Genomic DNA, 25086 nt, shown 5'->3' on the forward strand with positions numbered 1-25086 from the left:
AAGCTCTCTCTCTCACGCTCTCTGAAAAGTTATTGAGCGAATGCTGCTGTTGGTTTTGAATTTTTTATGTCTGCTTGGCGGATAAGAGCAAACATTAAATGATCTGTCTTGGGATCGGCTTACCTGATGCAAAACCGCGTACAGTTTATACATAGTATATTGCATTAGTGTGTATATCGGCGTCACGGAGTTCTTTATTCGACTTGTTACATAAAGCTGATTTTTGTCGCTCTCCAAAATAAGAACGGTTCCATGTATGCGATCAGTATAGCTTTCTCCTCTTACTCTCCCCACGAGTTGCCAGTCAGAGCGCCAGACCAGCCCCCCTCTTGCACCTTAGCGTCAGCCATCGCCTGCAGCCTTAATTGATTCAAAGGTGCCGGCCTAATAACGGGAACTATGTACATTATCAGCAGCCATGCAATATATGAATGTATGAAAATATCTTGATATGAATGAAGCTCGAAATACAGTCAAGTATTCGGGATTTTATATATTTTAAGACTTTAAAAATAGCTTTTTGCTGCAAAAGATGTTGTCTAGAAGCGACTTTGAACCTCCATAATAAATAGATTTAAAAGTTTCCACAGTTCTATATCTTTTTCTCAATATCTACCTTTTAGGATATATACTTGAGGGCGAAATGGTGATTCCCGAGTCCAAAATTGCTGATAGTCATCAATAAAAGTCTATGCGCATAGCGAAAAACTTTAAATTATCACCTATCCATAAAACTGTTTACTGCTTTTCCATAATCGATTAAGTTGGTCAATTCTCGTTAAGAAATAAATAAAGTTGATATCATTATAATCGAGAAAATATTTACGCAAAACTTATATATAAATCAACGTAATTTAAAAACTGGAACTAAGCCTAATTTGAATAGATTAACATTGATATTTTACTAGCTAGAGAAGTTATTTAACTTTGTGCGCCCTATGGAAATCTTAGCTTTTTCTATTGATCCAGGTGTCCAGCTCAATATAGATAAAAATTGGAATAAAAAAGGTTCGAGTTTTTATCTACCCATATGTACATATACCCATTTAAAAAGGCGATCCTCTGTGGGTCAGTGGCACCAATTGAAAACTCACGGGAACTGCTAAGTGATCATGTGCATGTGTATAAATAATAACTTTCGACACAATTCGTTGCATATTATTAGTGTGAATATCTTTTGAAAAGTCGCCGCACCACTGAATTGTAATCTAATCAAGCACTTCCTTCCACCCAAGCCCAATCCAATGCAATATTGAGATTACCCACGATCTCTATAAGCTGGCAGGCCCATCCTCTGTTGGGTGGCAATTATGTACTTATTTATATACATATATAATCATACATACATATATTCGAAAGATTTCGTTTGGTGCCTTCAGTTATCGTATTAATTCAATTATCAATTCGTAGACCTCCTTACTCGTCAACCACCCCTTATAATTATATGGCCGATCATAAAAGTTAAAGTTAGTTTGTTGCTATTGGAAATGCACAATCGTTATATTTAAGTGCATATGACGAATTTGACGCCATAGCTTTCCAAAATGCTACATTGGTTTTAAAATTTAAAAGATTTTATTTTTAAATAAATGTATTTAGCACCTCCCTCCTCCTCAGAAGCTGAAAAAGCGGTGAAGGAGTCATTTCCGGCGTTATAATCCGTATATATTCTTGATCAGCATCAACAGGCGCATCGATCTAGCTATATCCGACAAAAATTTAATTTTTTCAAAAATTTAAAAGTTTTATAAGGGGTTACATCGTTAAAATTGTCAAAATTTAATAAAAAAATTAAATTCTTCTAAATCTTATATTGAGTATGCAGATTTGTTAACCTAATTAAAACTAATAAAGGATTGCTTTCCGAATTAATCGTAATGCTTTTTTGTCTTAGTTATGAGAAAAAAATTGAATTGTCGAAAAAATTGTTATATAAAAATATCAATAAATATTGATTATTATTTTAATCTTAGTTATGATTGATTCGTTTTCGATTCTATCCTAAACTACAAACTGCAAGAGTATAAGAACTTCGACTTCCCTCAGTTAGTTTTTTATTATTAAAGCCTAAAGTTAATTTAAAACTAAGCTTTACCTATGTTTAAGTAAACTCTGAGAACTGACGTTTTTATTAGAATTTATTGTCTCTGTTTCATTCCTCTTATGGAAGTCTTTTGGGATCCCTAAGGAAACCTAAAAGTATGCAGTAAAAATACAAATATGGCTTTCGTGCCACTGACACCTGGCGCTACTTTTTTAGACCGTTAAATTCATAAATTTAAATGGAGTCTTTTTTGTATTATCTACCTAAGTTGTTTTCTCAGAATTTACAAATGTACATATGACACCTTTAACATCTAGGAGATCATACGCGTACAACGAGTACATCAACAAATTTGCAAGCTAATAGAATGTTTGCCAGATAAAAGGCGTATCATAGTTACACATTGGTTATTACTGATTACAAGAGGCAAGTGTCAAGCAAAAAATGGGGAAAACAGGCGTTGGGGCCGCTTATCACACGATATAAGATACCAGGGAGACCTTTAGAATTGGAGAGAAAAGAATGGGAAAGTGATGGATGGAAGAGTGTAGCTGAAGAGAGCGAAGAACAGAAGAGCAACAATCGGAAGAGAGTGCTGCAAGCAAAGTCTGTTGGGGCTCCAGAGAGTAGGGGAGCTTACTGAGAGCCCCAAATAGCTGGTGGCCAGCAAGAGAGCACCGTTCCGATCTTAACCTGGCACAACAAGTACAGAGAGTGCACACTGAGAGAAAACTTTAGCATGAGCTTCAGGAAAGCATTAAAATTTATATTATAAAAATATTTTTCCCTTTCCGAAGCTAGATAAACGTTTACAGTATAATCTTTACAATACTGTTTTAGAATTTCCTGTTAGCAAATTATTTAACAGACATATTTCCATCAATGGAACATTTTAAACTTGTAATTTTGGTTTACTACATTTTAATAACTCAAGTTTTCTGTGGCAATCGTTTCTCTCAGTGCAGTGGAGCAACTATTTAATGGAAGCGCGAGAGCGGAGCGCATTAAACAAAGCGGAGTGTCGGAGCGAGCACGTCGTCGTGGATCGAGCAGCGTACTAAGCCATGCGTATTCCCGTATGCTTCCGATAAGTTCGATGTGGACAAAAGCAAATTAGAAATACAGCGCAACGCGACCGATGACGAAATTCGGCTGTTACAGAGATAGAAGTGAACCGAAGTGATCTCTGGGAGCAGCAGCCTGCCTGTCCGACGCGTTGGAATAAAATCAAATGCCGAGTGATATTACCTGTGCGGCGGCAGTGGAAAAGTTTACTCCCTTCGGACGCGATTAGAAATCGAAATTCGAGATACAAGATACAAGATACAAGATACAAGATCTGAGATCTCTGAAGTTGCTCGCTCGCTGGCTCCCTGCTAATGCCAAACTAATTATATTAGAGGCAAGCGCGTGTCCCCTTTCGGATCGAAGAGTGCTAATCAATCGCTGGCTAATTCAAAGACAATCAATCCCCCCTCCTTCCACCCTGCTCAAACAAGTCCCCCTGTAATGCAACAGTGTATATAGTGCAATTCAACTCCAATTAGTGTAATCCAACCTGCCAATCCATTAGCCATGCAGTCAATGAAAGCCGATGAACTGCCGGAGAATCCGCGCGAGCGTTCCAATCCCCTCTCCTCGATGTTCTTCTGGTGAGTTAACCCAAATTTTTGAACTGGCTGGTGATATCTCTAAAAGAAGTATCTTAATCATTTATGTTTATAAGGAAAACACACAACTTATACTTTGTTGTTTGTTGTGAAATACAAATAAGCTTTAAATAGTTCTTCTTACGAAAATAAATATTAATAAAAAGATTAGAGCCGCTTTGATAAGAGAATTAACGCCATTGATGACTAGTTTACGTGCTAGTTTTTGTTGTATGGGGAACGCTTTTAGATTCAGATTTAGATTCAGGGCAAGGGGATTTTCGGATAGCTATGACGGAGCTACCGACGCGACAACACTGACAAGTTGATTATTTCATTCAATGGCTCGCTTAATTTGCATGACCGAGTAGTCGTGGAAATCTTTACCCATTCGGCCGGAGCCCCAGCAGAGTCCGAAGCTTTATTCAATTGGCTACCAATTGAAGGCGACACTTTTCCAGTGCTGCTCCGTTCTTTAGAACTTCTCCTAAAGGGAATAATGCCACAATAACTATGATATCCGATAGGAAAAGTGCTGACAAATGGAATGAATCAGAGGGTATCACAAGGTGTGGATATACCCAGTTCAGTCAAGCCTTCAAACATTAAAACTTTATCAGCCAGCGTACAATTTCGATTTAGGGAGACTTTAACTTACTGATTAGATTTAAATCTAAACATTTCATTATGCTGAGTTAGTTAACTAATTATTTCTGGTCATTACAATCTGCGGTTTATTTCTGATAAAAAAAATATTTGATAAACTTCATAGTGACGTTGGCTTTTGCTCATAAATGTGGGCTTATCAGAAAATATATGTTCCTTGCATTGATAATAATATCAAACAGTGATGTATTATTATTTTGTTGTAGCACGTAATTGTTAATAGATTTCGAGTTACAAAAACTTCATTGTGACCGTGACATACTAGTAATTATATTGCTGGATGGGCTAGCAACAGTTTTTCTCTCTTGTTTTGGTTGTGATAAGCCTCTGGGAATGTCACTTGTCTCCTCCTAATTTTCCTTTTTTTTGTGGCTGTCATCACATAAGAATTATCAGTATCAGTCGCTGATAAGAGAAAGCCTTCCGCTAATTATATTTTTGTTATACTCTCAATAAAATGTGGCTTTAACCTTGCCTACGTGATGCTGTTCCCACCTAAAGTTTTGCCATGCCCGTGCTTTTCAAGGGGCGGAAGAAGACCCTGGAGCAGAAAGATCTTTATAGGGCACTCAAAGAGCACAAGTCAGGTGAATTAATCTATTTATTAAGTTTCCAAAAAAGTCTTTAGTTAATCTCTCTCTCTCTAAAATGTAGACTCTCTGGGAGATCGTTTGTGCGCCGCTTGGGATGAGCAGGTGGCCAGAAATGAGACACCGCGTCTGGGCCGAGCCCTGATGAAGGTATTTGGCTGGAAGCTGATAGTTACGGGTATTTCCCTGTTTCTCCAGGAGTTTCTAACCAAGTGAGTAGCTTCTGGTGAGGAGTAATTACAAAGACAACTTACTGATACCTCTTCTTAATGTTCCAGGGTCACACAGCCCATTTGCCTGTTCGGGGTTATGGCCTACTTTTCCGGCAATGATCCGGACCTCAACAAGGCTCAGTTCTATGCCGCGGGTCTGATAGCAGGCTCCGTATTTAGTGTGTTAATTGGACATCCCTATATGTTGGGGCTACTTCACCTGGGCATGAAAATGCGTGTTGGTAAGTTGTGATTTCTTTATATAATATTGATTAAATTCCAACTTATCTCCATATCTTTGCAGCACTCAGCAGCCTCGTCTATCGAAAGGCTCTCCGACTAAGTAGGACCGCCTTGGGCGATACCACCGTGGGCCAAGTGGTCAATCTCCTGTCCAACGATGTGGGACGCTTCGATTTGGTTCTGATCAACGTTCACTACCTGTGGTTGGCTCCACTCGAGCTGATTCTAGTCACCTACCTGATGTATCGAGAGGTAAGTGGGTGGTTAGGATACCGGAGAGAGGGAATGTTTCTAAATAAACCGGTTTTGAACTGATGGAACATTTCCATTCGCCCTTTTAAGTTCTTTTGAACGTGACCCGCAAACATGGCTTAGCATAATGCTAAGCTTCCATAAAATGATGGAAAAATAAACAACCGACAAAAACATTAATGCTTTCCCCTGGTTACAGCCATATTCATGACCATTTTCGGTTTACTTATTCAAACATTAAGCTATCATTTAATAGTTTGGCTGTGAATATAAATGTTGGCTTATTATTATTAATTACTTTTCGTACATACACAAATGGCTGACCAATTACAAAAGCAGTAAATGGAAATTGTATTTAATTTGGAAAGGAAATAATAATTTATACAATTAAAACTAACTAAATTCTATATTTTTTTCAGATTGGGGTATCTTCTCTCTTTGGCGTTGCTATAATGCTGCTCTTTCTACCCTTCCAATCCTACCTGGGCAAGCGGACCAGTGTGCTCCGACTGAGAACTGCCTTAAGGACGGATGAACGCGTTCGAATGATGAACGAGATCATCTCGGGCATCCAGGTGATCAAGATGTACGCCTGGGAGAAACCCTTCGGCAAGGTGGTGGAGCTGACACGCTTCAATGAGATGCTGTGCATCAAGCAAGTCAACTACATCCGCGGCATCCTCATCTCCTTCGCCATGTTCCTGTCCCGCGTCTTCGTCTCCTCCAGCCTTATTGCCTTTGTCCTGCTGGGAAATATCTTGAATGCCGAGAAGGCGTTCTTTATCACTGCCTACTACAATATCCTGCGACGCTCGGTGACCATGTTCTTCCCACAAGGCATCTCCCAGTTTGCCGAGCTATTGGTCTCCGTGCGTCGCCTGGAGACATTCATGCATCGACCAGAGACCCAGGTCAGGGATAAGTCAAGGAGTCCCACTCCGGCACCAAAAGGAGAGTCACTAAATGGAGACAGCCCCAAGAGCAATGGCCTGTCGGAGAATCTGATCGAGTTCAATCAGTTCCAGGCCCGCTGGGAGAGTCATTCGGTGGATCCCACGCTGGAGGACATCAATCTACAGCTGGGACGTCGCAAATTGGTGGCCGTCATTGGACCCGTGGGCGCTGGCAAATCCAGTCTGATCCAGGCAGTTCTTGGTGAACTGCCTGCGGAGAGCGGAACTCTGCGGGTCAACGGCAGCTACTCCTATGCCGCCCAGGAGCCATGGCTCTTTACCGGATCCGTGCGCCAGAACATCCTGTTTGGCTTGGAGTGGGACAAGCATCGCTATCGCACTGTGGTCAAGAAGTGCGCCCTGGAAAGGGACTTTGAGCTGTTACCCTATGGCGACAAAACGATCGTGGGTGAACGTGGAGCTTCACTCTCGGGTGGTCAAAAGGCCAGGATTAGTTTGGCTCGTGCTGTATATCGACGAGCAGATATTTACCTACTGGATGACCCACTTAGTGCTGTAGACACCCATGTGGGCCGTCATCTCTTTGACCAATGCATGCGCGGTTACCTGCGAAGCGAACTTGTGATTCTGGTCACGCACCAGCTGCAGTTTTTGGAGCAAGCTGATCTCATAGTGATCATGGACAAGGGTCGAGTTAGCGCCAAGGGGACATACTCGTCCATGAAGCGTAGTGGCTTGGACTTTGCCCAACTCCTTACGGCACCCAATAAGGAGGATGAGGCACTGGAGGAGACGGAGTTTGACATTGGCGATGGTGTGGATCGCTTGGGCGTGCCCTCGCTGAGCAGAAGGGACAGCAAGATCAGTAAGCCGAGCACGCGGAACAACAGCTTCACCTCGTTGAGTTCCATGGCGGAATCGATGGCCCAGGAGGCGGCCTTGCAGATGCAGGAGACTCGAGTGGAGGGCAAGATTGGACTGGGACTGTACAAGGAGTATCTGACGGCGGGCAGCAGCTGGTTCATGCTCCTCTTCATGGTGTTTCTTTGCCTGGCCACACAGATCCTGTGCTCGTTTGCGGATTACTTTTTGTCCTATTGGTAAGTAGAGGAAATTTGATTTTCTATATACCATATTTATCCTTGCTCTTACAGGGTGGACAAGAATACCGATGGCACTGATATAAGCTCGGATCCCGAGGACATGTACTACTTTGCCGCCCTCAATGTGGCCGTGGTGGTGTTCACCATCGTTCGGACAATGCTCTTCTACAAAATGGCCATGCGCAGCTCCACCCATTTGCACAATGCCATGTACCGTGGCATAACGAGAGCGGCCATGTATTTCTTCAACACGAATCCCTCGGGACGCATTCTCAATCGCTTCTCCAAGGATCTGGGACAGGTGGATGAAGTCCTACCCACCGTAATGCTGGATGTAGTACAAGTCTTCCTCACACTGCTCGGCATCATCATTGTGATCTGCATCACCAATCCCTACTATATGATCCTCACATTTGCCCTGGCCATTATTTTCTACTACATAAGGGAGTTCTACCTGAAGACTTCGAGGGATGTGAAGCGTTTGGAGGCGGTGGCCAGGTCACCGATTTACTCACATCTGGGCGCCACCATCAGCGGTCTGCCGACGATTCGTGCGTTGGGAGCTCAGAAGGAACTAATTGCCGAGTTTGACAATCTCCAGGATCTGCATAGCTCCGGTTACTACACCTTTCTGGCCACGAATCGTGCCTTTGGCTACTATCTGGACTGTTTCTGCACGATGTACATTGTGATAATAATCCTGAATTACTTCATTAACCCACCAAAGAGTCCCGGGGAGGTGGGCTTGGCCATTACCCAAGCGATGGGCATGACTGGTATGGTGCAGTGGGGCATGCGTCAGTCGGCGGAGCTGGAGAATACAATGACCGCCGTGGAGCGGGTGGTGGAGTACGACGAAATCGAGCCGGAGGGTGAGTTCGAGTCCCGTGAGGGTAAGAAACCCCCGCCAAATTGGCCCGAAAGGGGTGAGATTATAACGGAGGATCTCTGCCTGCGCTACTTCCCGGATCCGCAGTCCAAGTATGTGCTCAAAGCCTTGAATTTCCGTATCCGGCCCTGCGAAAAAGTGGGCATCGTTGGACGCACTGGAGCGGGCAAGTCGTCGCTGATCAATGCACTTTTCCGACTCTCCTACAACGAAGGCATCATCACCATCGACGAGAGGGATACATCTGAGATGGGACTCTTTGACCTCCGAAGCAAGATATCCATCATACCCCAGGAACCGGTGCTCTTCTCGGGCAGCATGCGTTACAATCTGGATCCCTTCGAGGAGTATAATGATGCCAAGCTGTGGGAGGCTCTCGAAGAGGTCAAGTTAAAGCCTGTGATTGCTGAGCTGCCAAGTGGTTTGCAGAGCAAGATTAGCGAGGGCGGCTCCAACTTCAGTGTGGGACAGCGGCAGTTGGTGTGCCTGGCGAGAGCCATTCTTCGGGAGAACCGAGTCCTAGTGATGGACGAGGCTACGGCAAATGTAGATCCGCAAACGGATGCCCTGATACAGGCCACAATCCGGAGTAAATTCCGTGACTGCACGGTGCTGACCATAGCCCATCGACTCAACACGATCATGGACTCGGATCGTGTGCTCGTGATGGATGCCGGTCATCTGGTGGAGTTTGGATCACCCTACGAACTGCTGACGGCCACCGAGTCAAAGATCTTCCATGGCATGGTGATGGAAACGGGTCAGAATAGCTTCGATAGCCTCCTCAAGGTTGCCGAGAAGGTGAGTGCTAAGAGATAATGATTAAATGTTTGCTCCGTTTGTTTATTATTAATTTTTGATTTTCCTTATCTTTTCAGGCTCATCTGGAGGCGAAAAAACCGAAATCGGAGTAGATTCCGATGGCACAGGTTTATACTTAGTTTATTAAGGTCTCAACTCCTGCAAATTTGTACCTAATCCAGCCAGCTGCATTTAAGTTAATTTGCTACTTAAAGTATTATACGCCTTTGAACCTTACATACCCTACTTATGGGAGTCCCTTCTTGTAGATTTAGTATGAAATACAGAAGCAGCCCATCGAATGGTTAAATATATACAGAGTCTCAAAAATAAAACTACTTTAAATGCTCTGCAAGAGAAAGAGAAAGAAAGTTCCGCATGAAGGAAAGTATCTAAATTACTGTTGAATTATGATCCACACTTTATTGCCAAACTATTTATTATATTCTGTAGATACATCTGGTAAAAGCTACGTGCAAAAGTTGCTAAACTTAAGAACTTATGTGTTAACTACAAATTTTAAATATTATTTTTTTTTAACAAGTTCTTGGGTCAGAACCCACTCATACCGCGCTGGAGGTCACCGAGGCCCTAGAGCATACTATGGCCTTGGGACGGATTTGAACCACAGCTCGCTTGGGGATTATGGTGGTGATCAGGTCAAATCCCCGGAATAAAAATATCCCGCAGGAGTCGCAGGCGATCAACAGGACGGCCGTGAGTTGGACCATGATCACTTTGATCACGGATGGGTGTACATTTGGCCAATCGATCAGATGGCGAACAGAAATCATAAAGGACAGAACCACGACATTGCAGATGAGCATCACGCAGATGAAAATGGAGCTTATCTCGTGGCGCCCAAATGTGCTGAGTGCGCGGAAGCTGGCCAGGATTATGATGAGGGGGATGAGCATATGGACAAATACCAGGAATCCCAACATAGTGGGGCAGCAATGTGGCATAAACAGTCGATCCGTATTGGCCAAATAGGTGAAACTCTGCAGCCAATGGCCTGTTCCCATCATTGAGACGTAGAAGTAAAGCAGGATGGAGACGGCAAATCGGTAGCACAGTTGTAGATACTCCTTGGATGTTAGCATTGATTCGTCCTTATCCTCCTCCTCCTTCACCTGTTGTCTGGTCTCCAAGTGCACCTCGATGCCCTGCTGATACTCTATGACCAATAGCTGGGCAAAGAGAGAGGTGTACGAGTCGCTCAGCAGGACATGAACGGTCAGCAGGTTAAAGCATATCAACTCTAGGCGAGATCGGAGACAGGTATTCCCACTGTAGGGTATCGATATGAACGCATAGAACAGGTACGCCCAGTTGGCCGCCATCATGTAGATGGGAACCGCCTTGCCCGTCTCCGTGAAGCAGATTCCTACTCCTCCCATAATCAGCATTCCCCCGTTGACCATCCACACGCGCTTCTGGTGATTTTCGTCGAAAATGTAGGGACGCAGGACAACCAGCAGCATACTTAACGCCTGCAGGATCATCCTATAATTGGTGTCCATCAAGAAATCCATTTTGGGCAGAAAGCCCAAGAACAAGCTCAGCAGGAAAACCAGAACCAACCAGGCCACGACCTTGATGGAGGGGCGCTCATAGCCCAGTCGGTTGTAGAACCCAACAGCCAGAGCATATGTCAGGCTGAGGGAGTAGTTGCAGCACAGCATCACAATGATGAGTCCAGCAGGTATAACGATCCATTTCAAGTGGGTCCAGACATCCAAGATACTATGACCTTTCAGTGGCAACTCGGCCAGGGCCAGGCACCAAAAGCCAAAGGGCGCCACCAAACAGACGATTGTCAGAAGCGGTAAGCACTGCAGGAAGGCCAGCTCTCCCAGTAGCAGTCCCAGAGCGGAGAGCAAAATCGTTCCCGCAGTCCAAAAGCCTCTACGATGCTCTTTGGAGGCCCTTGAATCCCGGTACAGCTTCAGCACCAGGTAGAGTTCCCAGCCCAGAAGAGTCATTGCTGTGGCCACCGCCAGCGGAATGTGGTAGTATCCCACGTAGGACTTCACGGAGTTCAGGGCCAAGCTGGCTGCCACTTGGCTTGTCTCCATGGCCTTCTCCTGCCAGCGCTTTTTCGTGAGGCGGTTTATTTGGTATTGATAGTAGGAAATTCGCAGAAGGTCCAAGTCTCCGGCCTTAGGAAGCCACTTGTTGAAAAAGCCGCGTTTGTGGCGTTTCACAAGGACCCTGGCCTGAAGTAAAAGTTGCAGGGCGTTCAGATGCATTGCTTTCCCCTCCTCCTCATGGGACACATTCAGGTAACCCAAAGGCAACTTGCCCAGGTTATTGACCGGTGGTGGTAAGCCAATTAAAGCAGACATTAGCGGCGCCAGCTGGATCTGCTCCAGTCTCTGGATCGTTCGGTTAGCATTGATGCCGGAGCCCCAGAGAAGGAAAGGTGTCTCCGTCTCGTCAGGAGTTCCAGCGCCATGGGAGCCTGAAACAGATATCATCTTAGTCACCTTACTAACACGCATCTCTTCGCTATTCTTACCCAGATTACTGAGTCCATGTGCCGAGGTCATCAGGTAAGCAGTCCTCCTGTCCCTGAACACACTTTCCATCACTTCGTAGGACTCAAAGATGCCGGCCTGGGCTCTAAACAACTTTTTCAAATATATCTCGTGCCATGGACTGGCCCCGCCTACATCACCCATGTGGACCAAGATCAACACCCTGCTGGCGTTCCTTATCCTGCTCTGGTTGGTATCCTCGGACAGGTAGTCTTGCAGATCTATGAAACTAGAATCCGTTTCGGGATTGTCACCCACAAATTTGAGTAAGATCCCATCAGGAGAATCCAAGGTGCGATTGAAGATAGTGTCATAGGTGGCCGTGAGCGGCGGCGACGGATGGAATCCGGCAATCAGAGCCACATTACCCGGTTGGGTAAGCGTTGGCACACTGGAATGGGCTATGCCCCTCAGACCCTGGCTCTGAAATATCTCGTCCAGCTGTGGCATCCGGCTGAGGTTCTGCGAGAAGAATGCTTTCGCGCTGAGACCTTCGGCGAGGAACACCACCAGGCGATCGGCAGGCGACCTCACACCCATTTCCGGCAGCGTCATCTGCGGCTCCAGGTGGATCAGCGGCGCGGACTGAAAGTAGATCTTCAGAACGCAACCGAGCAGCAGAAGGTGCACCAGCACGGCCTTTGTCTTCCACATCTTTAGCGGGATTGTTGATTTACCCCAAAAACTTAATAAAATCCGACGATATATCAGGAACACAGCATTTGTGAAAAGTGAGAATAAGCACCAGAAAAATATCCGACAGAGAGCCCACTTCATTTCCGAATGTTTCAGCTATGAATAAAGTCAAGAGCAAATAAGACACTGGTTTATGAAAAATCGTTGCGAGTCTAGTAACCTGAGACAAATCTGTCAGCAGTTTTTCCAGTCCAGCTACAGCTCAGCAAACTTCCATATTCAGACAGGAACACCCTTTTGGATACAATGCTGGAATCTTATCGAAGTCTCGTGGTCCTGCAGCTCTTGCCGCTGCTTGCAGTTCTATTGATTTACTTTCATACAACATCCTTGGATGGCCTGAAACCGCAAAAGAGTGCAGAGGACACGCCACCGGCTGATCGCCTGGTGGTATTCATAAGGGACAACTTGTCTGCCCACACTTTCTTCTCGAATCGCTGTCAGAATGTGCCGATGCTGAGTAATATCTTCTCGCACGAAGGTCTGGTGGGAGTTAGTTGTCCAGAGGCACCCACCTACCGTCCAATTTCGCCATATGTGGCTCTATTTTCCGGTATCAATGAGGATGCAGTCACAGTGGCACGCAGCTGGCTGTGGCAATCGAAGGCTCCTGACTCCCTTTTCGAGCGATGCCGTCAAAACTTTGCCTGGACGACACCGGAATTGGGATCTTACTTTCCCAAAATGAACTTGCACCGGGCAATGGACTTCCAAGCGGAGGATTTAGTTGCTGGGAGCGTGAAGCATTTACTCTCCGACGAATCCCATCACTGGCAAACTACAAAAGGTATCCTTTTCTTTGTGCACCTAGCGGGTGTGGAGCCCACTCGAAAAAGTCTGCCACGCATTGAAGACAACATTATGGACATGTACAAGCTCTTCGAAGAGAGATTTCCCGACCGGCGAACGGCGTACCTACTCACCTCCAATCTGGGTAAACCCAAGCTTCAATGTAAGAGCTTCTATTATCTCTGCCATGACAATGACGAATCCTTTTATCATTATTCACAGGGAAATGCAAACTGTCTGTTGAATCGCCGATTATGTTGTGGGGCGCAGGGGTGGCACACGCCACATCTGGTGGTGACCGCACCATTATGGTCAATGCCACTGGGTACAAGTTACCCCTGCATGTCCTGAATCCTCTCCAGCTTACGTCCCTATTAAGCGCTCTGCTGGGACTCCCGCCTCCAGTTTACAGTCTCGGCATGCTTCCAATTGGCTTGTTAAACGTGAGCTTGGAGTACGAGGCCAAGGCCATGCTGACCAATGCCCAGCAACTGGTGGCACAGGCTCGTCGTATGAGAGAGATGCATCCCGGGAGTACTCCCGCTTATTGGCTGGACTTTCCCCTGATGGACTCCTTTTTGAAAAACTGCTGGCGCCTCGTGAGGCAGCAACGCTTCAAGGCTCTGCGGGAATACAGCTGTAACTACATGCCACTGCTGATCAAGGAAATCGACTTCTACAAGGACTACTTTCGCGATGCCATGGTCTGGGCAGTGACCGTGGCTGGAGTCGGATGGCTTTGCTGTGTGTACTATACCCTTTCCGATGGCCATGGCCGAGAGGTGGGCCCCATTAAGGGGCTGGTGCGGCTCAGAGGACTTTCTCGACTGCTGACCGGTGTATTGGTGATCTTTATGATTCTGGAAAGGATTCCCTTGCTGGTGCAGGCTATACTCCTCCTGCCTTCCCTCTATTGCATGATCACCCTGAAGATGTGGGGCCAAAAGACCAAAACGGTAAGCCTACGTAGCGGGATTGAGTCCGCTCTACTGGCCATGACTTGCCTGGGTGGCTTTTACAGTCGCTCCATTATGGGCCTGGGCTATTTGGGATTTGCCTGTTACTCCAACAGAGATGGCTTTCGGGTCCGAGGAATGCAATTCTACCTGTGGCTAACTATGGTTCTGGGACTGTCGCTTGTATCTCTTCTCCCGGAGTCACTGGGACATTTGCAGCCAAGAGCTCTGCTCGTTAGCATCTGGCTGACCCTAATGCGGCCCCTGGCCTTCGGAGTGTACCTAAATCCCGTGACCTGGCTGGTTAACATTGGCATGCTCTTGATTTCCGTCGAGTACGTTTTGGTGGGCTCGTTTACTTGGGCTACGTATGCTGCTTCCTGGGTCTATCTGGGCTACGTTGCCTTCGGACAGCGACGCAGTCTTCAGCCCAACGAGCTAATGCTCTTCAACCTAAGCACCCTGTACACCTTGACATGCACCTCTTACGAATCGGTAGTTATCCAAATGCTGGGCATGGAGCTGCTGCTGGGACTGAGGATGAAGCTGGAGAGGAACGAGACAATTGGAGCGAGTACTGTATCCCATTACATACTGGTGTACAGCTGGTACTCTCTGTTCGTGATTGGAAGCTTTCCAGCCTGCCAGAACTTCTTCGAAATCGTCCATGAAACCACCTTTGGCAACTTCTTTTTAACCCACATCCTGACTACGATGCTAAAGCTGTTCCTGCCTTGGCTGCTGATGCTCTGCATCCTGGCTGGTAACTACAAGGATATATGGTGCCACGAGAGGCAGATCTTTATGCGGCTGCTCCTGCTGAACAGTGCAATGTCAATGGTGCTACTGCACCAAGTTCGAAGCGATGGTCCATGGCGAAATATCCTTAACAGTTTTACCAAGTTCGGCATGGTGCAGGTGTTTCCGCTCTTATGGCTGCTGCTGTGGCGTCTGGCGCACCACAAGCTGGGCTCCAAGTGGATTACCCAGCTGCCAGACAGGGTGGCCTAAGGAAATCTTCCATAAACTTTGCATTTTAAAGCAAGATTTCATGGCATTTTATAATAAAAATAATTATATTGTTTCATTTACTTTTTTTGAATTAACGGATTAATTCGAAACCTAACGAAACTCAAACATCGTGAAAAGGTGTCGGTAACTGTTAGCGTTGCCATATCGTTCTTAGCTAGCTGACCAGACATTTGGTCACACTGTTACTCGGTATTTTCTCCATCGGCGCGCGCGGTCACACAACGATTGAGCATAGAAAATAAACAAAAAGCTCTGCGGAAATTATGTTTTCACGATAATAACCAACACATTTGTGCTGGCGCAAGTGTTTGCTGGAAAATTCAACCCCCCGGGTATCGCGAAACCGCACGAGGACGTGGAAGTTTGCCGCGGAAACGGCTATTGCGTATCCCTAACCACGGAAGCAGAAGCAGAGCAACAGCAACAACAACTTAGTAAAAGGTGAGGCAAAAGTTTACATGTGAATGTGGGGGCGGTCGGTGTACGAACTGTTCACTGTTAATAACAACAATTGCCATGTATTGTGCACGTACCAACACACACACACACGCACACAGTGTCACACACTCATTTTGGAGCGCGTAGGCAAAATGGCAGCCCAAAAACAAATTGAGTTAAGTTTTAGTTTCCACCTAACACCTCCATCGAGCCCCCATCGCCTCCGTCCCCGCCCCCGCTCCATAGCCTAGGTTTGCTTGCGCCAACACCACGATCTTGCTCTATGACTCGGCCACCTAGCAGCGATAAGGTTCTAATTCCGTTCTCGATCGGTAGGCCTGCGAAGGTCGGATATTGTCACGCCGGGTATCTTTGCCAGAGATTGCATATGTACATACATATGTATGTACATATGTACTTATGCCCTGCTGTTCCGTCTCTTGCAGTGCGCTCTTGCACTGGGCTTTCCCCCTTTCGCTGACTTATGCACCATATTCATGAATGGGTATGTTGACTCTGAGCATTCTTTGAGTCGACATTTTTATGTGACAACTTTTTACTCAAATTAAAGATTAAAAAACTCATAACTAAGCTAAAAATGCATCAATTTGAATTCCCAAACCGTTATTTTTCTAGTTTTTATCAGGAGAATAAATTTGCATACTCAATTTATAGTTTTAAAATATTAAAAATTTTATCAATTTTTCGATAAAATTTCTAAAAATTTGAAAAAATTAAATTTTTGTCGAACATAGCTAGATCAATCCGCCTGTTAATGCTGATCAAGGATATATATGATTTATAGGGTCGGAAATGACTCGTTCACTGCTTTTTCAGCTGCTGACTAAAATTAGAATACCCTTGCAAGGGTATAAAAATTAGCGTATCTCATAAAATGGTGACAATAAACTTTAAACCAGGTTAATATATTAAAATAAAAACCGGATAAAAGCTTACCATAAAGCTGAAATAATTAATTAACAATAATAAAATAAAGAATTTAGCTTGAGATCTACCTAAAAATCGATGTAAATAGTCTTTCGCAATCCAGGAAGCAATATTAAGCCTCCTAGTATATTCCAATATTCGTTTTTCTTAGCCAATTTTTCCCTGTGGGCCTCTTTTGTCTTGCTTTTGCCATTATTCAGCCACTTGTTCAGCGGCAGAGAGGCACAGTTGCCTCAATTAGTTGTTGCTCTTTTTGTGGCAGTCGTCGGTGAGGTGAGGTGAAGTGACTTGCTCATTAGGCAAAACTCGAGCATCCGGCGGAGCAGCATGTGGCAGCGGCAACAGCCCGTGCCCCAGTGTCATTAGCCAAGGGAGAAGCGAGTGAATATATATAGTAGTTGCTACTTTCACTGCCCCCCATTCCGTTCTAAGGCACATCAGCAGCTGATGTGTAATCACTGGGGTAATGCCTTCGTTTAAGTGCGATTAGTGACCAATCAGCAGCTGTTTACCTGCAGTCTTAGGCTTAAGCAGGAAGCAAGTGAACAAACTAAGTTACCGTTCAGTTGCTGGACGAACAATGCCATTTCCATACCTCAGCGGCAGTCTCAACGAACTGGACTTACTGGACTTACTTCACGAAGATGAGGTGTAACCGTAACCCACTATTAAACCTCATAATTCACGGTCAATTTATAGTTATCTCTTCTAAGTAGCCCAATTTGATGTTGGCCTTGGTAGCGATAAGGCTTCGAGATAGCTGAAAAAACTATGCGAGACATCAAAATGGGCAATGAGAGTGAGAGAGTGCACTTAATTGCGCACTTTGTATTATTCAAATCGCAGGGAGAGGCTCTCCCAGTCTCTGTCCATATATCTATCTATCCATCTGTATCTCAGACCCAGTGAATTTGCATACACAATTAGTGGGTTCTGCTAGTGGGCGTATTGAGGCTGATCGTGTAACAATTTGTGCTCTGCTCTTTCAGTTCACTGTCGCTTCGGCGATGGCCACGGCACCGCGTTCCCTGGACACCATCTCCCTGTGCTCCACCGTCTCCAGTTGCCCTGATCGGAATGGCTTCTACGGCGGTTTCCAGCGCACAGACAAGCCCAAGGAGCCACTGTCCAAGGCACAGATCATAGCCAGGGAAAAGAAATGGCTATACATGATTGAGAACTGGTCCACTTACATGTCCAAGAACTACAAGAAGGTAAGGACTTGTTTCCTGTAATCATTAATAGAACAGACTAAGATACATTTATTTTACTTTCAGATCCGGGATCGCTGTCGCAAGGGCATACCGAAATCAGTGCGGCCAAAGGCCTGGTTCTATTTATCCGGGGCGTATCTGCTGAAAAAGAAAAACCCCAATGTCTACAGCGAGTTGCTGGAGAAGCCTGGCAATCCGACGACCATAGAGGAGATCAAAAAGGATAAGCATCGCCAGTTTCCCTTCCACGAAATGTTCCTCGACGAACAGAAAGTCGGACAAATCGAACTTTTCAATGTGCTCAAAGCCTACTCGATATACAACCCCAAGGTGGGCTTCTGCCAGGCGCAGGCACCGATAGCTGCCTTTCTATTGATGCACCTGCCCGCAGAGGACGCCTTCTGGGTGTTTGTCAGTGTTTGTGATGTGTAAGTCAAGGTTTCCTCTTAAAAGATAACACAATTTAGTTACTTTGGTTTACTTCCTTGCAGTTACCTACAGGACTACTTTATACCCGGCCTGGAGGTGATCCAGAACGATGCCGGCATCCTGGAGGGCCTTCTGAAGAAGACCTGCCCGCCCGTCTATCGTCACCTGCAGAAGCATAAAGTGGAACCCCTGCTCTATATGACCGATTGGTTCCTCTGCGCAATGACACGAACCCTGCCCTGGGAGACGCTGTTGCGCGTTTGGGACTGCTTTCTGGCCGAGGGCATACGGGTGATCTTCAAGGTGGCCCTGGTAATCATCGGAGCCTCGCTTAGCCGACATAAGGTGCGCAAAACATGCACAGGTCTGTGCGAAACGCTGGAAGTGCTACGATCACCGGAAGAGCACATCGTTGAAGAGGAATTTATCATCAATAACATGATGCGGCTAAACCTGCGCGTCGAGGACTTCCAGATCGAACACACGCGTCAGAAGGCGAGACGGGCCAAGCAGAAGGCGCAACAGGAGGCAGAAGCCGGCGGACATCGACGCAATATGCCAACCCTGTGAGAGGAATGGCAGCTACTACTACTTTAACAAATTGTTACTAAACACACAAACACAAACAAAATGCATAGTTGCATAAGATTTTTACGTTTAAAGTCGAATAAGAGGAGGAGGCAGAAGATCGTGCACAAAGCGGAGGCAGGGCAGTGGGGTCGAGTGACCGGAACTGGTTTAGTCAGTTTACGCGGTCAGTCAATTACGGAGACATCATTCCAAGCAATCAGTTTGTCTAATTTTAAGCCAATTCTTTTGTTGAGCACAATCGGGCTGGACTTGTATCTGTATTCGTATTCGTATTATTCATTTAGTGGCAATTATTATGAGCGTGCAATTTGTTTATGCTTTTCAAAAGTATTTATTACATATTTATTATTATTATGATAATGTAACATTTCAAGTCCGAATTGAGAGGACCCGGAACATATCGTATTATGATCACCATCATCACCACCCGAAGGCAGCTGACACAGACGGAACTATCGGTGTCCCGTCCGCCGAAATAAGCTCGCCAATTAAAATTAAAGCCAAACGAAAATGCAAAAATTTCCCCTATTTGACCCCGTTACTGGGAAAGTTTATTTCGGCGGACTTATGTTGCTATGACGAGGTCACATAGCTATACTACTTTTTACTCCTTTATCCGTATATCTGCTCGGAGATGAGAATGTTGATATTTACCTTCGATAATGCGGGCAAACCTGAGAAGTTTGGAGTTTTGAGCGAACTAAATATTAAAATTTATTACTAATAAAACAAAAAATACCTAAAAAATCAATCAAAAATTGTTTTTCTTTGCAATAGAGGAAAACCATATGTAGGTTTTTATCGACTTAAATGTCTTATTTATTAACATTATTTAAACAGAGGCTTAACCGATCATAGATGCAGACATATTGTATGTTGACTAATTCCTGATTAGTCCAAGGAGTTGTTGGGACATAACTATCTCAAATCCTAGAAATACATGTATATATTATCGATTTATTATAATTTCCGTAATATCAGTTTCATACAGCTTAGGCCTGGAAATAAATAGCTGAGGACTTACGACTAGTCATGTTAGAGGGTGTGACACTATAACTAGGAATTAGGCTGCTTATTATCTGTAAATTCTACGAAATACTCTTATAATCTCATCAAAACGCAGCCCTTCAGAGAGAATTCTATGGGGTTCTGCCGAGCACTGGAAGTACGGGTGTTGTGGATGCGGAATCGGATGTGGAGATGGCATCGATTCTAGGGATGTATCGCGAGGAGTTCGTTATTATATATTGACAAAATCATAACGAAAATTTTTAAATATTGAAAAGAATCGCATTCAGTGTTCAAATATTATTTATTTGTCACTTTTTTCGATTATATTGGTCGGATATATCAAAACGAATATTGATTTATCTCATATATATCGACGTCAAATGATCATTCCTAGGTAAAAACCGTTTGCTTAATTAAAAAAAAAGACCTGATGAATCGCAGCGATAAAACGTAATCTTTGTACAATAACTTAAGTTTCTTTTAAAGAAATAATGGCTTTAGATAAGATATAATAATAATTTATAAGTACCAAGATTCTGGGTATTCAGATTCCATCCTTCTATCATACAATTAAAATAAATTAAAATGTTGGCTGCTAAACAATTAAGAGCAAAAGTTAAAAAATATTATTTTTTAAAATCAGAACCGAACTAAAAAAAGGAATTTTAAAAAATTTCCGCACTGTTTCAGATTACCGATAACTATGGACTAGAAAAAGTTATAAGAAAAATATATAAAATATGTTGTAATGCTTCAAAGATTACATTCTTCCCTGCGATTGGTTGCTTCGGAGACGCCCCTAGCCCAGCAAATACTGGTCCTCAAACTCTACGTCGTCTCCATCATCCAATAAATGCGGCGGAAGCGGCATATATGGGCCGGAGTCCTGGCCCATCTGGTTGTCCTCTTCATCTGCGGCCTGGCCCACGGTCACCTCCTGCTCCTTTTCTTCCTGGGCAATCTGTTCGCGAAGCATCTGCATCTCGTTCTCGCCCACCGTTGTGGGATGATGCTTGCGAAGATGCTGCTGCAGCTCACGTAGACTGTGCATCCCGGATCCCACTGTCGCATCCCGCTCACTGTTCTGCTCGCACAGCTGGCAGCGGATGTAGGCCGGCTGTGGGAGATGCTGGAAGCGGTGGTATTGCAGCACCCACTGCCGGTTCGTCTGCAGCTCTTCGTTGCAGTCCTGACAGCGATACAGATCCTCCGCGCCATCCACCTTGTTCATGTGCAGCAGGTCCAGCGCGGTTAAGCCATGAACCACGTTAATGTGATCGCGCCACTGCTTCCGACTGGAGGTGTTGAAGTCATCGCCGCACTGCGGACACGCCAGGTGGTAAATGGTGTTCAGCTGAGCGTCCTGGCTGGGCTCTTCATCGTCCAACTCGCGTTGCGGACGATTATCACACCGGTTGGTGTCACGATTCAGATGCTTGAAGAACATTTGCTTACGCACAAACGAGGCGTCGCAGGTCAGACACTTGAAGGAGCGATGGGGAAGATGCCGGAACTTGTGCGACTGCAGCTGTCCAATGGCGCCCTTGGTGTGGGTCACCGTGACGCGCTTGTAGCACTCCAGGCACAGGTAGTGATGGTTGTCGATCTGCCGGAAGTTCAGTCCCTCGCGGCTGTTGAAGTTGTGCTGCTCCACGATGTGCTTGCGCCAGAATGCGTGCGAGTCAAAGTTCTGGTTGCACTTCGGACAGAAGTACGTGATGAAGTCCATATCTACGGCATTGTGGTACGAGATGCTGTCCTCCAGGGTATTCAGGCCAGCAGGTCGTGTGGGCAGGTCACCGGGTTGGGGTTTAAGCGTGCGATTGACCACAGGCACGGCAGCAACAACCGCTGCGGAAGAAGTGGAGCAGCCGGGTGGAGATCTTGCTGCCGGAGCGGGAGGGGGTACAGGGATCTTCTCTCTATCCCCATCCTTGAAACGACTGTAGACTTTTATCGGCTTGGTAGCCATCAGGGGCGCCTCCTTGTCGAAGATGTTGTGGCGCGCCCTGAGATGTGCTGCAATGTTCGGTTTGTGGTTGTAGCAGGTTCCACAGACCAAGCACTTGAGGTACAGGCGATATGGCAGATGGCGGAAGTGATGGTCCTGCAGACCCTTCAGCTTCGAGTTGCACACAATGTCCTTGCACTGTGTGCACTGGTAGCGGTACTTGTCCAACTGTCGCATGTTCAGGTAGTTTCGCTTGTCAAAGTTGTGCTCCTCGTTAATATGACGTCGCCACTCGTACTGCGTTTTGTACTCCTTGCCGCAGGACGGGCACAGGAAGATGTAATTCTGTTCCACTGTGGTAAGACCGGAGTCTGCTCCACCGGGATTCGAAAGCGAATGACGATGTCTTCTACCCACCTGATGAGGCTTCCGGCAATGCTTCTCGCTTATGTGCATCCGCACGGCCACCTGAGTGGGGAAGAGAGTGCTGCAGTGGACGCACTTGTAGCGGTGCTGAGTGTTTTGCGGGGCGGGTCGTGGTGGAGGCGGCACCTGACGCTGTTGCGGTGGCTGAATAACCGGATAATCGTCCTCGTCAGCAAGCATCTGTTCCCCAAAGTCATTTTCCTCATCCAAGCTAGTCGGCTCCACATCGTCCAGGTAGATAATCTCGTAGGTCTCATTGGCCACGGTGACGATCTGTTTGCGGGGCTGCTTGGGAGTAGTTACCATGGGTGACGGTGGCGCTGCACCTCCACCAGACTTCCGAGAATCACAGCCGATGCGGTGATAGGTGGCAAGATGCTTGACGAGGCCCTTTCGGTCCGTATAGGACTTGTGGCACTTGCGGCATCTGGCATATGCCTTGAATGGCAGATGGGTAATCCTGTGCTGCTGGGCATTCTGTATGCCATAGGCATTTGTGATGATCTTATCGCATTCGGTGCACTTTAGCTGCCGTTCGTTGATCATCTCAAAGTTCAGCTTGGACAGATCGTTCATGCTGTGCGCCATGACCACATGGGTGCGCCAGTGCTTCTTCTCGATGAACTCCTTGCCGCACTGCGGGCAGAGGTAGTCGATGTGCGGTTCGTAAATGTCATCGCTGCTTATTCGACCGCCGCGACGGGGGGCATCTTCAAAGTAGGGTGAATCCTCGTCCAATGCCGCGCCGTTTCCCTCGCCATTGCCGTTGTCTTCACATTCATTTCCCCCATCGATGGCCAGAGACGCATCCCCCTCTTCCTGGCCAGGGTCCTCTGACATTAGGGTCTCCAGATGATGATGCTTTAGCAAATGCCTAACCAATTCCGGATGATCCGTGTAGCCCTTGTAGCAGAGCTTGCAGCGCAGCCACTCGGGATGCGACAAGTGACTGAATTTGTGGGCACGAAGCGACTTGATGGTGTTGGGTGTTATAATCTGAAAAGAAGAGGACATGTTGTGGAAAATCTAGGTTCTTAAATTGCCATAAAGACCCACCTTCTTGCATTCGAGGCACTGCATCTGCATGTCGACACTCCGAAAGTTGAGGCCACGCCTGCTGACATAGTCGTGGACAAACTCAATGTGCTGACTCCACTGGGCGTGGGTGTCGCACTCAGTGCCACAGTCAGGGCACATGTAGTGGATGTAGTCCTCGCACAGCTCAGCGGCTTCTCCGCCACTGCCTCCGGGTCGCTTCTTTTGGGGCGTCTCCTCCACCACCTGCGTCGGATGTTGACCCATGCCGCCGGACTCATCAACATCCGGTTCGAGCAGCTCGTTTCGCACCTCGATGTGATCTAGGTCCTCATCCTCGAGAAAACTCTTCTCCCGCTTCATTTGCTCTGTACGTGACTCTCGGACACGGGTTTTCCGTCCGGCAGCATTGTAACCTTCCCGCATCATGGCCACCACTTCGTCGCAGTGTACCATGCGGAGGTGCACCATTAGATCTTGCCTATAGAGGAATGAATGCACATTAAGACTTTGGAGGGATAAGATCTTAAAGAAGTCTTTACCTGTATTTGTACTCCCGCTTGCAGATGTAGCACTTGGTGCACCGAAACGGCAGGTGTGTGAACTTGTGCTTTAGCAGGTTCTCCCGGCTGTGCATAGCGATTCGCTTGTGGCATTCCTTGCAGCGCTGATAGAGCTTGTCCAGCGGCGCAAAGTTAAGGCCCCGAAGGGTGTTGTACCTATGGATTTGATTCATGTGCCGCTTCCAGTGATCCTGCTGTCGGAACTCTCCGCCACAGGCTGGGCAGATGTACACTACGCCCAGCTCGTAGTTGATGGGCACGCCGTTCTCATCGGTGGCATTGATCTGGGAGGTGGTGGGACGCACGGGAAATCCAATGGGTCGCATATCGGAACGCGGCCGACTCAGGGCTGGCAGTGATTGCCGCTGCAGGGCTGGGCGAACTCGGGCACCCATCGGACCGGCGGGCGCCAAAACCGAAGCCGGCGACGACTCACCGATACTCACAATCGGCTCCAGCTCGAAATCGAAGAGCGCATCGTCGTCCGGTTCCGGTCCCTTCGACGCCTTTTTAGTGCCACCTTCGTCGTCCTCTTCCCTTTCCTCATCCTCGCCATCTAGCAGGTCGTCTACACCATCTCCAGCCTCCAGGATGGCCGTGTCGTCGATAAAGTCGCCATTACCGTTGCCGTACTGCGCCCCATCCTCTCCACCCGCCAGCTGCTCTCCCTCGCCGCCCCCTTCCGGCTCTCCGTCCTCGAACTCCGAGGAGAACATCGACGTCCACAGGTCCATGCCTTCCATTTCTGGGAACAGGCTAGCTGGATGGCTTTGTGTGGCAGCTTGCGCCGCTCTAGCTTGCGTGCGTGTGCGTTTGTGTGAGTGGTCTCGTCTGTGAGAACTAGTTTTCGTATCCTACGCCACAGTTGGACAAGTCTGCGGCTGCAGCTTTTTCACTTTGGCGGAGCTCTTTTGGGCTTTTCCGGAGCGCAGCTTATCCATCGTCACCGTCACCGCACCGATTGCACTTATCTCTCCACCACTAAGGCATCTGGGATATCGCGAAAAGTCCAAAAATTGCAAAAAATTAACTTTCTTAGTCTGCAAAAACCATTTTGTTTGCGGCGTTATCGATAGTGGTGGTAAAAACACTACCGATAGTATT

The 25086-nt window shown here is 46.5% G+C and overlaps 5 protein-coding genes across 7 annotated transcripts; 3 read left to right on the plus strand and 2 right to left on the minus strand.

The window, feature by feature from the left end:
- The first annotated feature begins 2978 nt into the window (after positions 1 to 2978).
- On the plus strand, positions 2979 to 9698 carry Mrp4 (Multidrug resistance protein 4). Its single transcript, XM_086840450.1, is given in 7 exon segments — positions 2979 to 3696; positions 4861 to 4946; positions 5014 to 5161; positions 5228 to 5403; positions 5466 to 5656; positions 6076 to 9363; positions 9441 to 9698. Coding segments are annotated over 7 exon segments (4002 nt in total). The 5' UTR covers positions 2979 to 3619; the 3' UTR covers positions 9477 to 9698.
- Positions 9699 to 9750: 52 nt separating this feature from the next.
- Positions 9751 to 12701, minus strand: LOC110186985 (GPI ethanolamine phosphate transferase 1). The gene is made up of 2 exons (XM_020956340.2): positions 11885 to 12701; positions 9751 to 11827 (listed from the first exon to the last, which is right to left on the minus strand). Exons 1-2 carry the CDS (start codon positions 12678 to 12680, stop codon positions 9927 to 9929), a joined length of 2697 nt encoding a protein of 898 aa, XP_020811999.2. The 5' UTR covers positions 12681 to 12701; the 3' UTR covers positions 9751 to 9926.
- A 32-nt stretch (positions 12702 to 12733) lies between these two features.
- LOC110186986 (GPI ethanolamine phosphate transferase 1) lies at positions 12734 to 15431 on the plus strand. The gene is made up of 2 exons (XM_020956341.2): positions 12734 to 13551; positions 13611 to 15431. Exons 1-2 carry the CDS (start codon positions 12846 to 12848, stop codon positions 15353 to 15355), a joined length of 2451 nt encoding a protein of 816 aa, XP_020812000.2. The 5' UTR covers positions 12734 to 12845; the 3' UTR covers positions 15356 to 15431.
- Positions 15432 to 15508: 77 nt separating this feature from the next.
- wkd (TBC1 domain family member whacked) lies at positions 15509 to 19754 on the plus strand. 3 transcript variants are annotated; one of them, XM_020956344.2, is made up of 4 exons: positions 15509 to 15817; positions 17752 to 17976; positions 18040 to 18404; positions 18468 to 19754. In XM_020956344.2, the coding sequence occupies exons 2-4, from the start codon at positions 17770 to 17772 to the stop codon at positions 18973 to 18975; spliced, it is 1080 nt and encodes a 359-aa protein (XP_020812003.1). In that variant the 5' UTR covers positions 15509 to 15817; positions 17752 to 17769; the 3' UTR covers positions 18976 to 19754. The 3 variants fall into 3 exon arrangements, with proteins under 3 accessions (XP_020812003.1, XP_086696577.1, XP_020812002.1); XM_086840451.1 differs by lacking the exon at positions 15509 to 15817 and adding an exon at positions 17003 to 17143; XM_020956343.2 differs by lacking the exon at positions 15509 to 15817 and adding an exon at positions 17027 to 17411.
- A 33-nt stretch (positions 19755 to 19787) lies between these two features.
- LOC110186698 (uncharacterized) lies at positions 19788 to 25086 on the minus strand. The gene is made up of 3 exons (XM_020955970.2): positions 23962 to 25086; positions 23441 to 23900; positions 19788 to 23380 (listed from the first exon to the last, which is right to left on the minus strand). Exons 1-3 carry the CDS (start codon positions 24723 to 24725, stop codon positions 20807 to 20809), a joined length of 3798 nt encoding a protein of 1265 aa, XP_020811629.2. The 5' UTR covers positions 24726 to 25086; the 3' UTR covers positions 19788 to 20806.

Source organism: Drosophila serrata, unplaced genomic scaffold, assembly GCF_035046125.1.
Source record: "Drosophila serrata isolate PLE 108 unplaced genomic scaffold, ASM3504612v1 contig_382, whole genome shotgun sequence".
Taxonomy (NCBI): Eukaryota; Metazoa; Arthropoda; class Insecta; order Diptera; family Drosophilidae; genus Drosophila; species Drosophila serrata.

Excerpts from the sequence above, each read along its gene's own strand:
- LOC110186985 (XM_020956340.2), bottom strand. The coding sequence starts at position 12,680 with ATGAAGTGGGCTCTCTGTCGGATATTTTTCTGGTGCTTATTCTCACTT. Across the intron at positions 11,828-11,884 it reads ACATGGACTCAGTAATCTGG|GCTCCCATGGCGCTGGAACT; the intron begins GTAAGAATAGCG and ends TATCTGTTTCAG.
- LOC110186986 (XM_020956341.2), top strand. The coding sequence starts at position 12,846 with ATGCTGGAATCTTATCGAAGTCTCGTGGTCCTGCAGCTCTTGCCGCTG. Across the intron at positions 13,552-13,610 it reads GGGTAAACCCAAGCTTCAAT|GGAAATGCAAACTGTCTGTT; the intron begins GTAAGAGCTTCT and ends CATTATTCACAG.
- wkd (XM_020956343.2), top strand. The coding sequence starts at position 17,343 with ATGCCATTTCCATACCTCAGCGGCAGTCTCAACGAACTGGACTTACTG. Across the intron at positions 17,412-17,751 it reads ACTTACTTCACGAAGATGAG|TTCACTGTCGCTTCGGCGAT; the intron begins GTGTAACCGTAA and ends CTGCTCTTTCAG. Across the intron at positions 18,405-18,467 it reads TTTGTCAGTGTTTGTGATGT|TTACCTACAGGACTACTTTA; the intron begins GTAAGTCAAGGT and ends ACTTCCTTGCAG.
- LOC110186698 (XM_020955970.2), bottom strand. The coding sequence starts at position 24,725 with ATGGAAGGCATGGACCTGTGGACGTCGATGTTCTCCTCGGAGTTCGAG. Across the intron at positions 23,901-23,961 it reads AAGCGGGAGTACAAATACAG|GCAAGATCTAATGGTGCACC; the intron begins GTAAAGACTTCT and ends ATTCCTCTATAG. Across the intron at positions 23,381-23,440 it reads AGTGCCTCGAATGCAAGAAG|ATTATAACACCCAACACCAT; the intron begins GTGGGTCTTTAT and ends TCTTCTTTTCAG.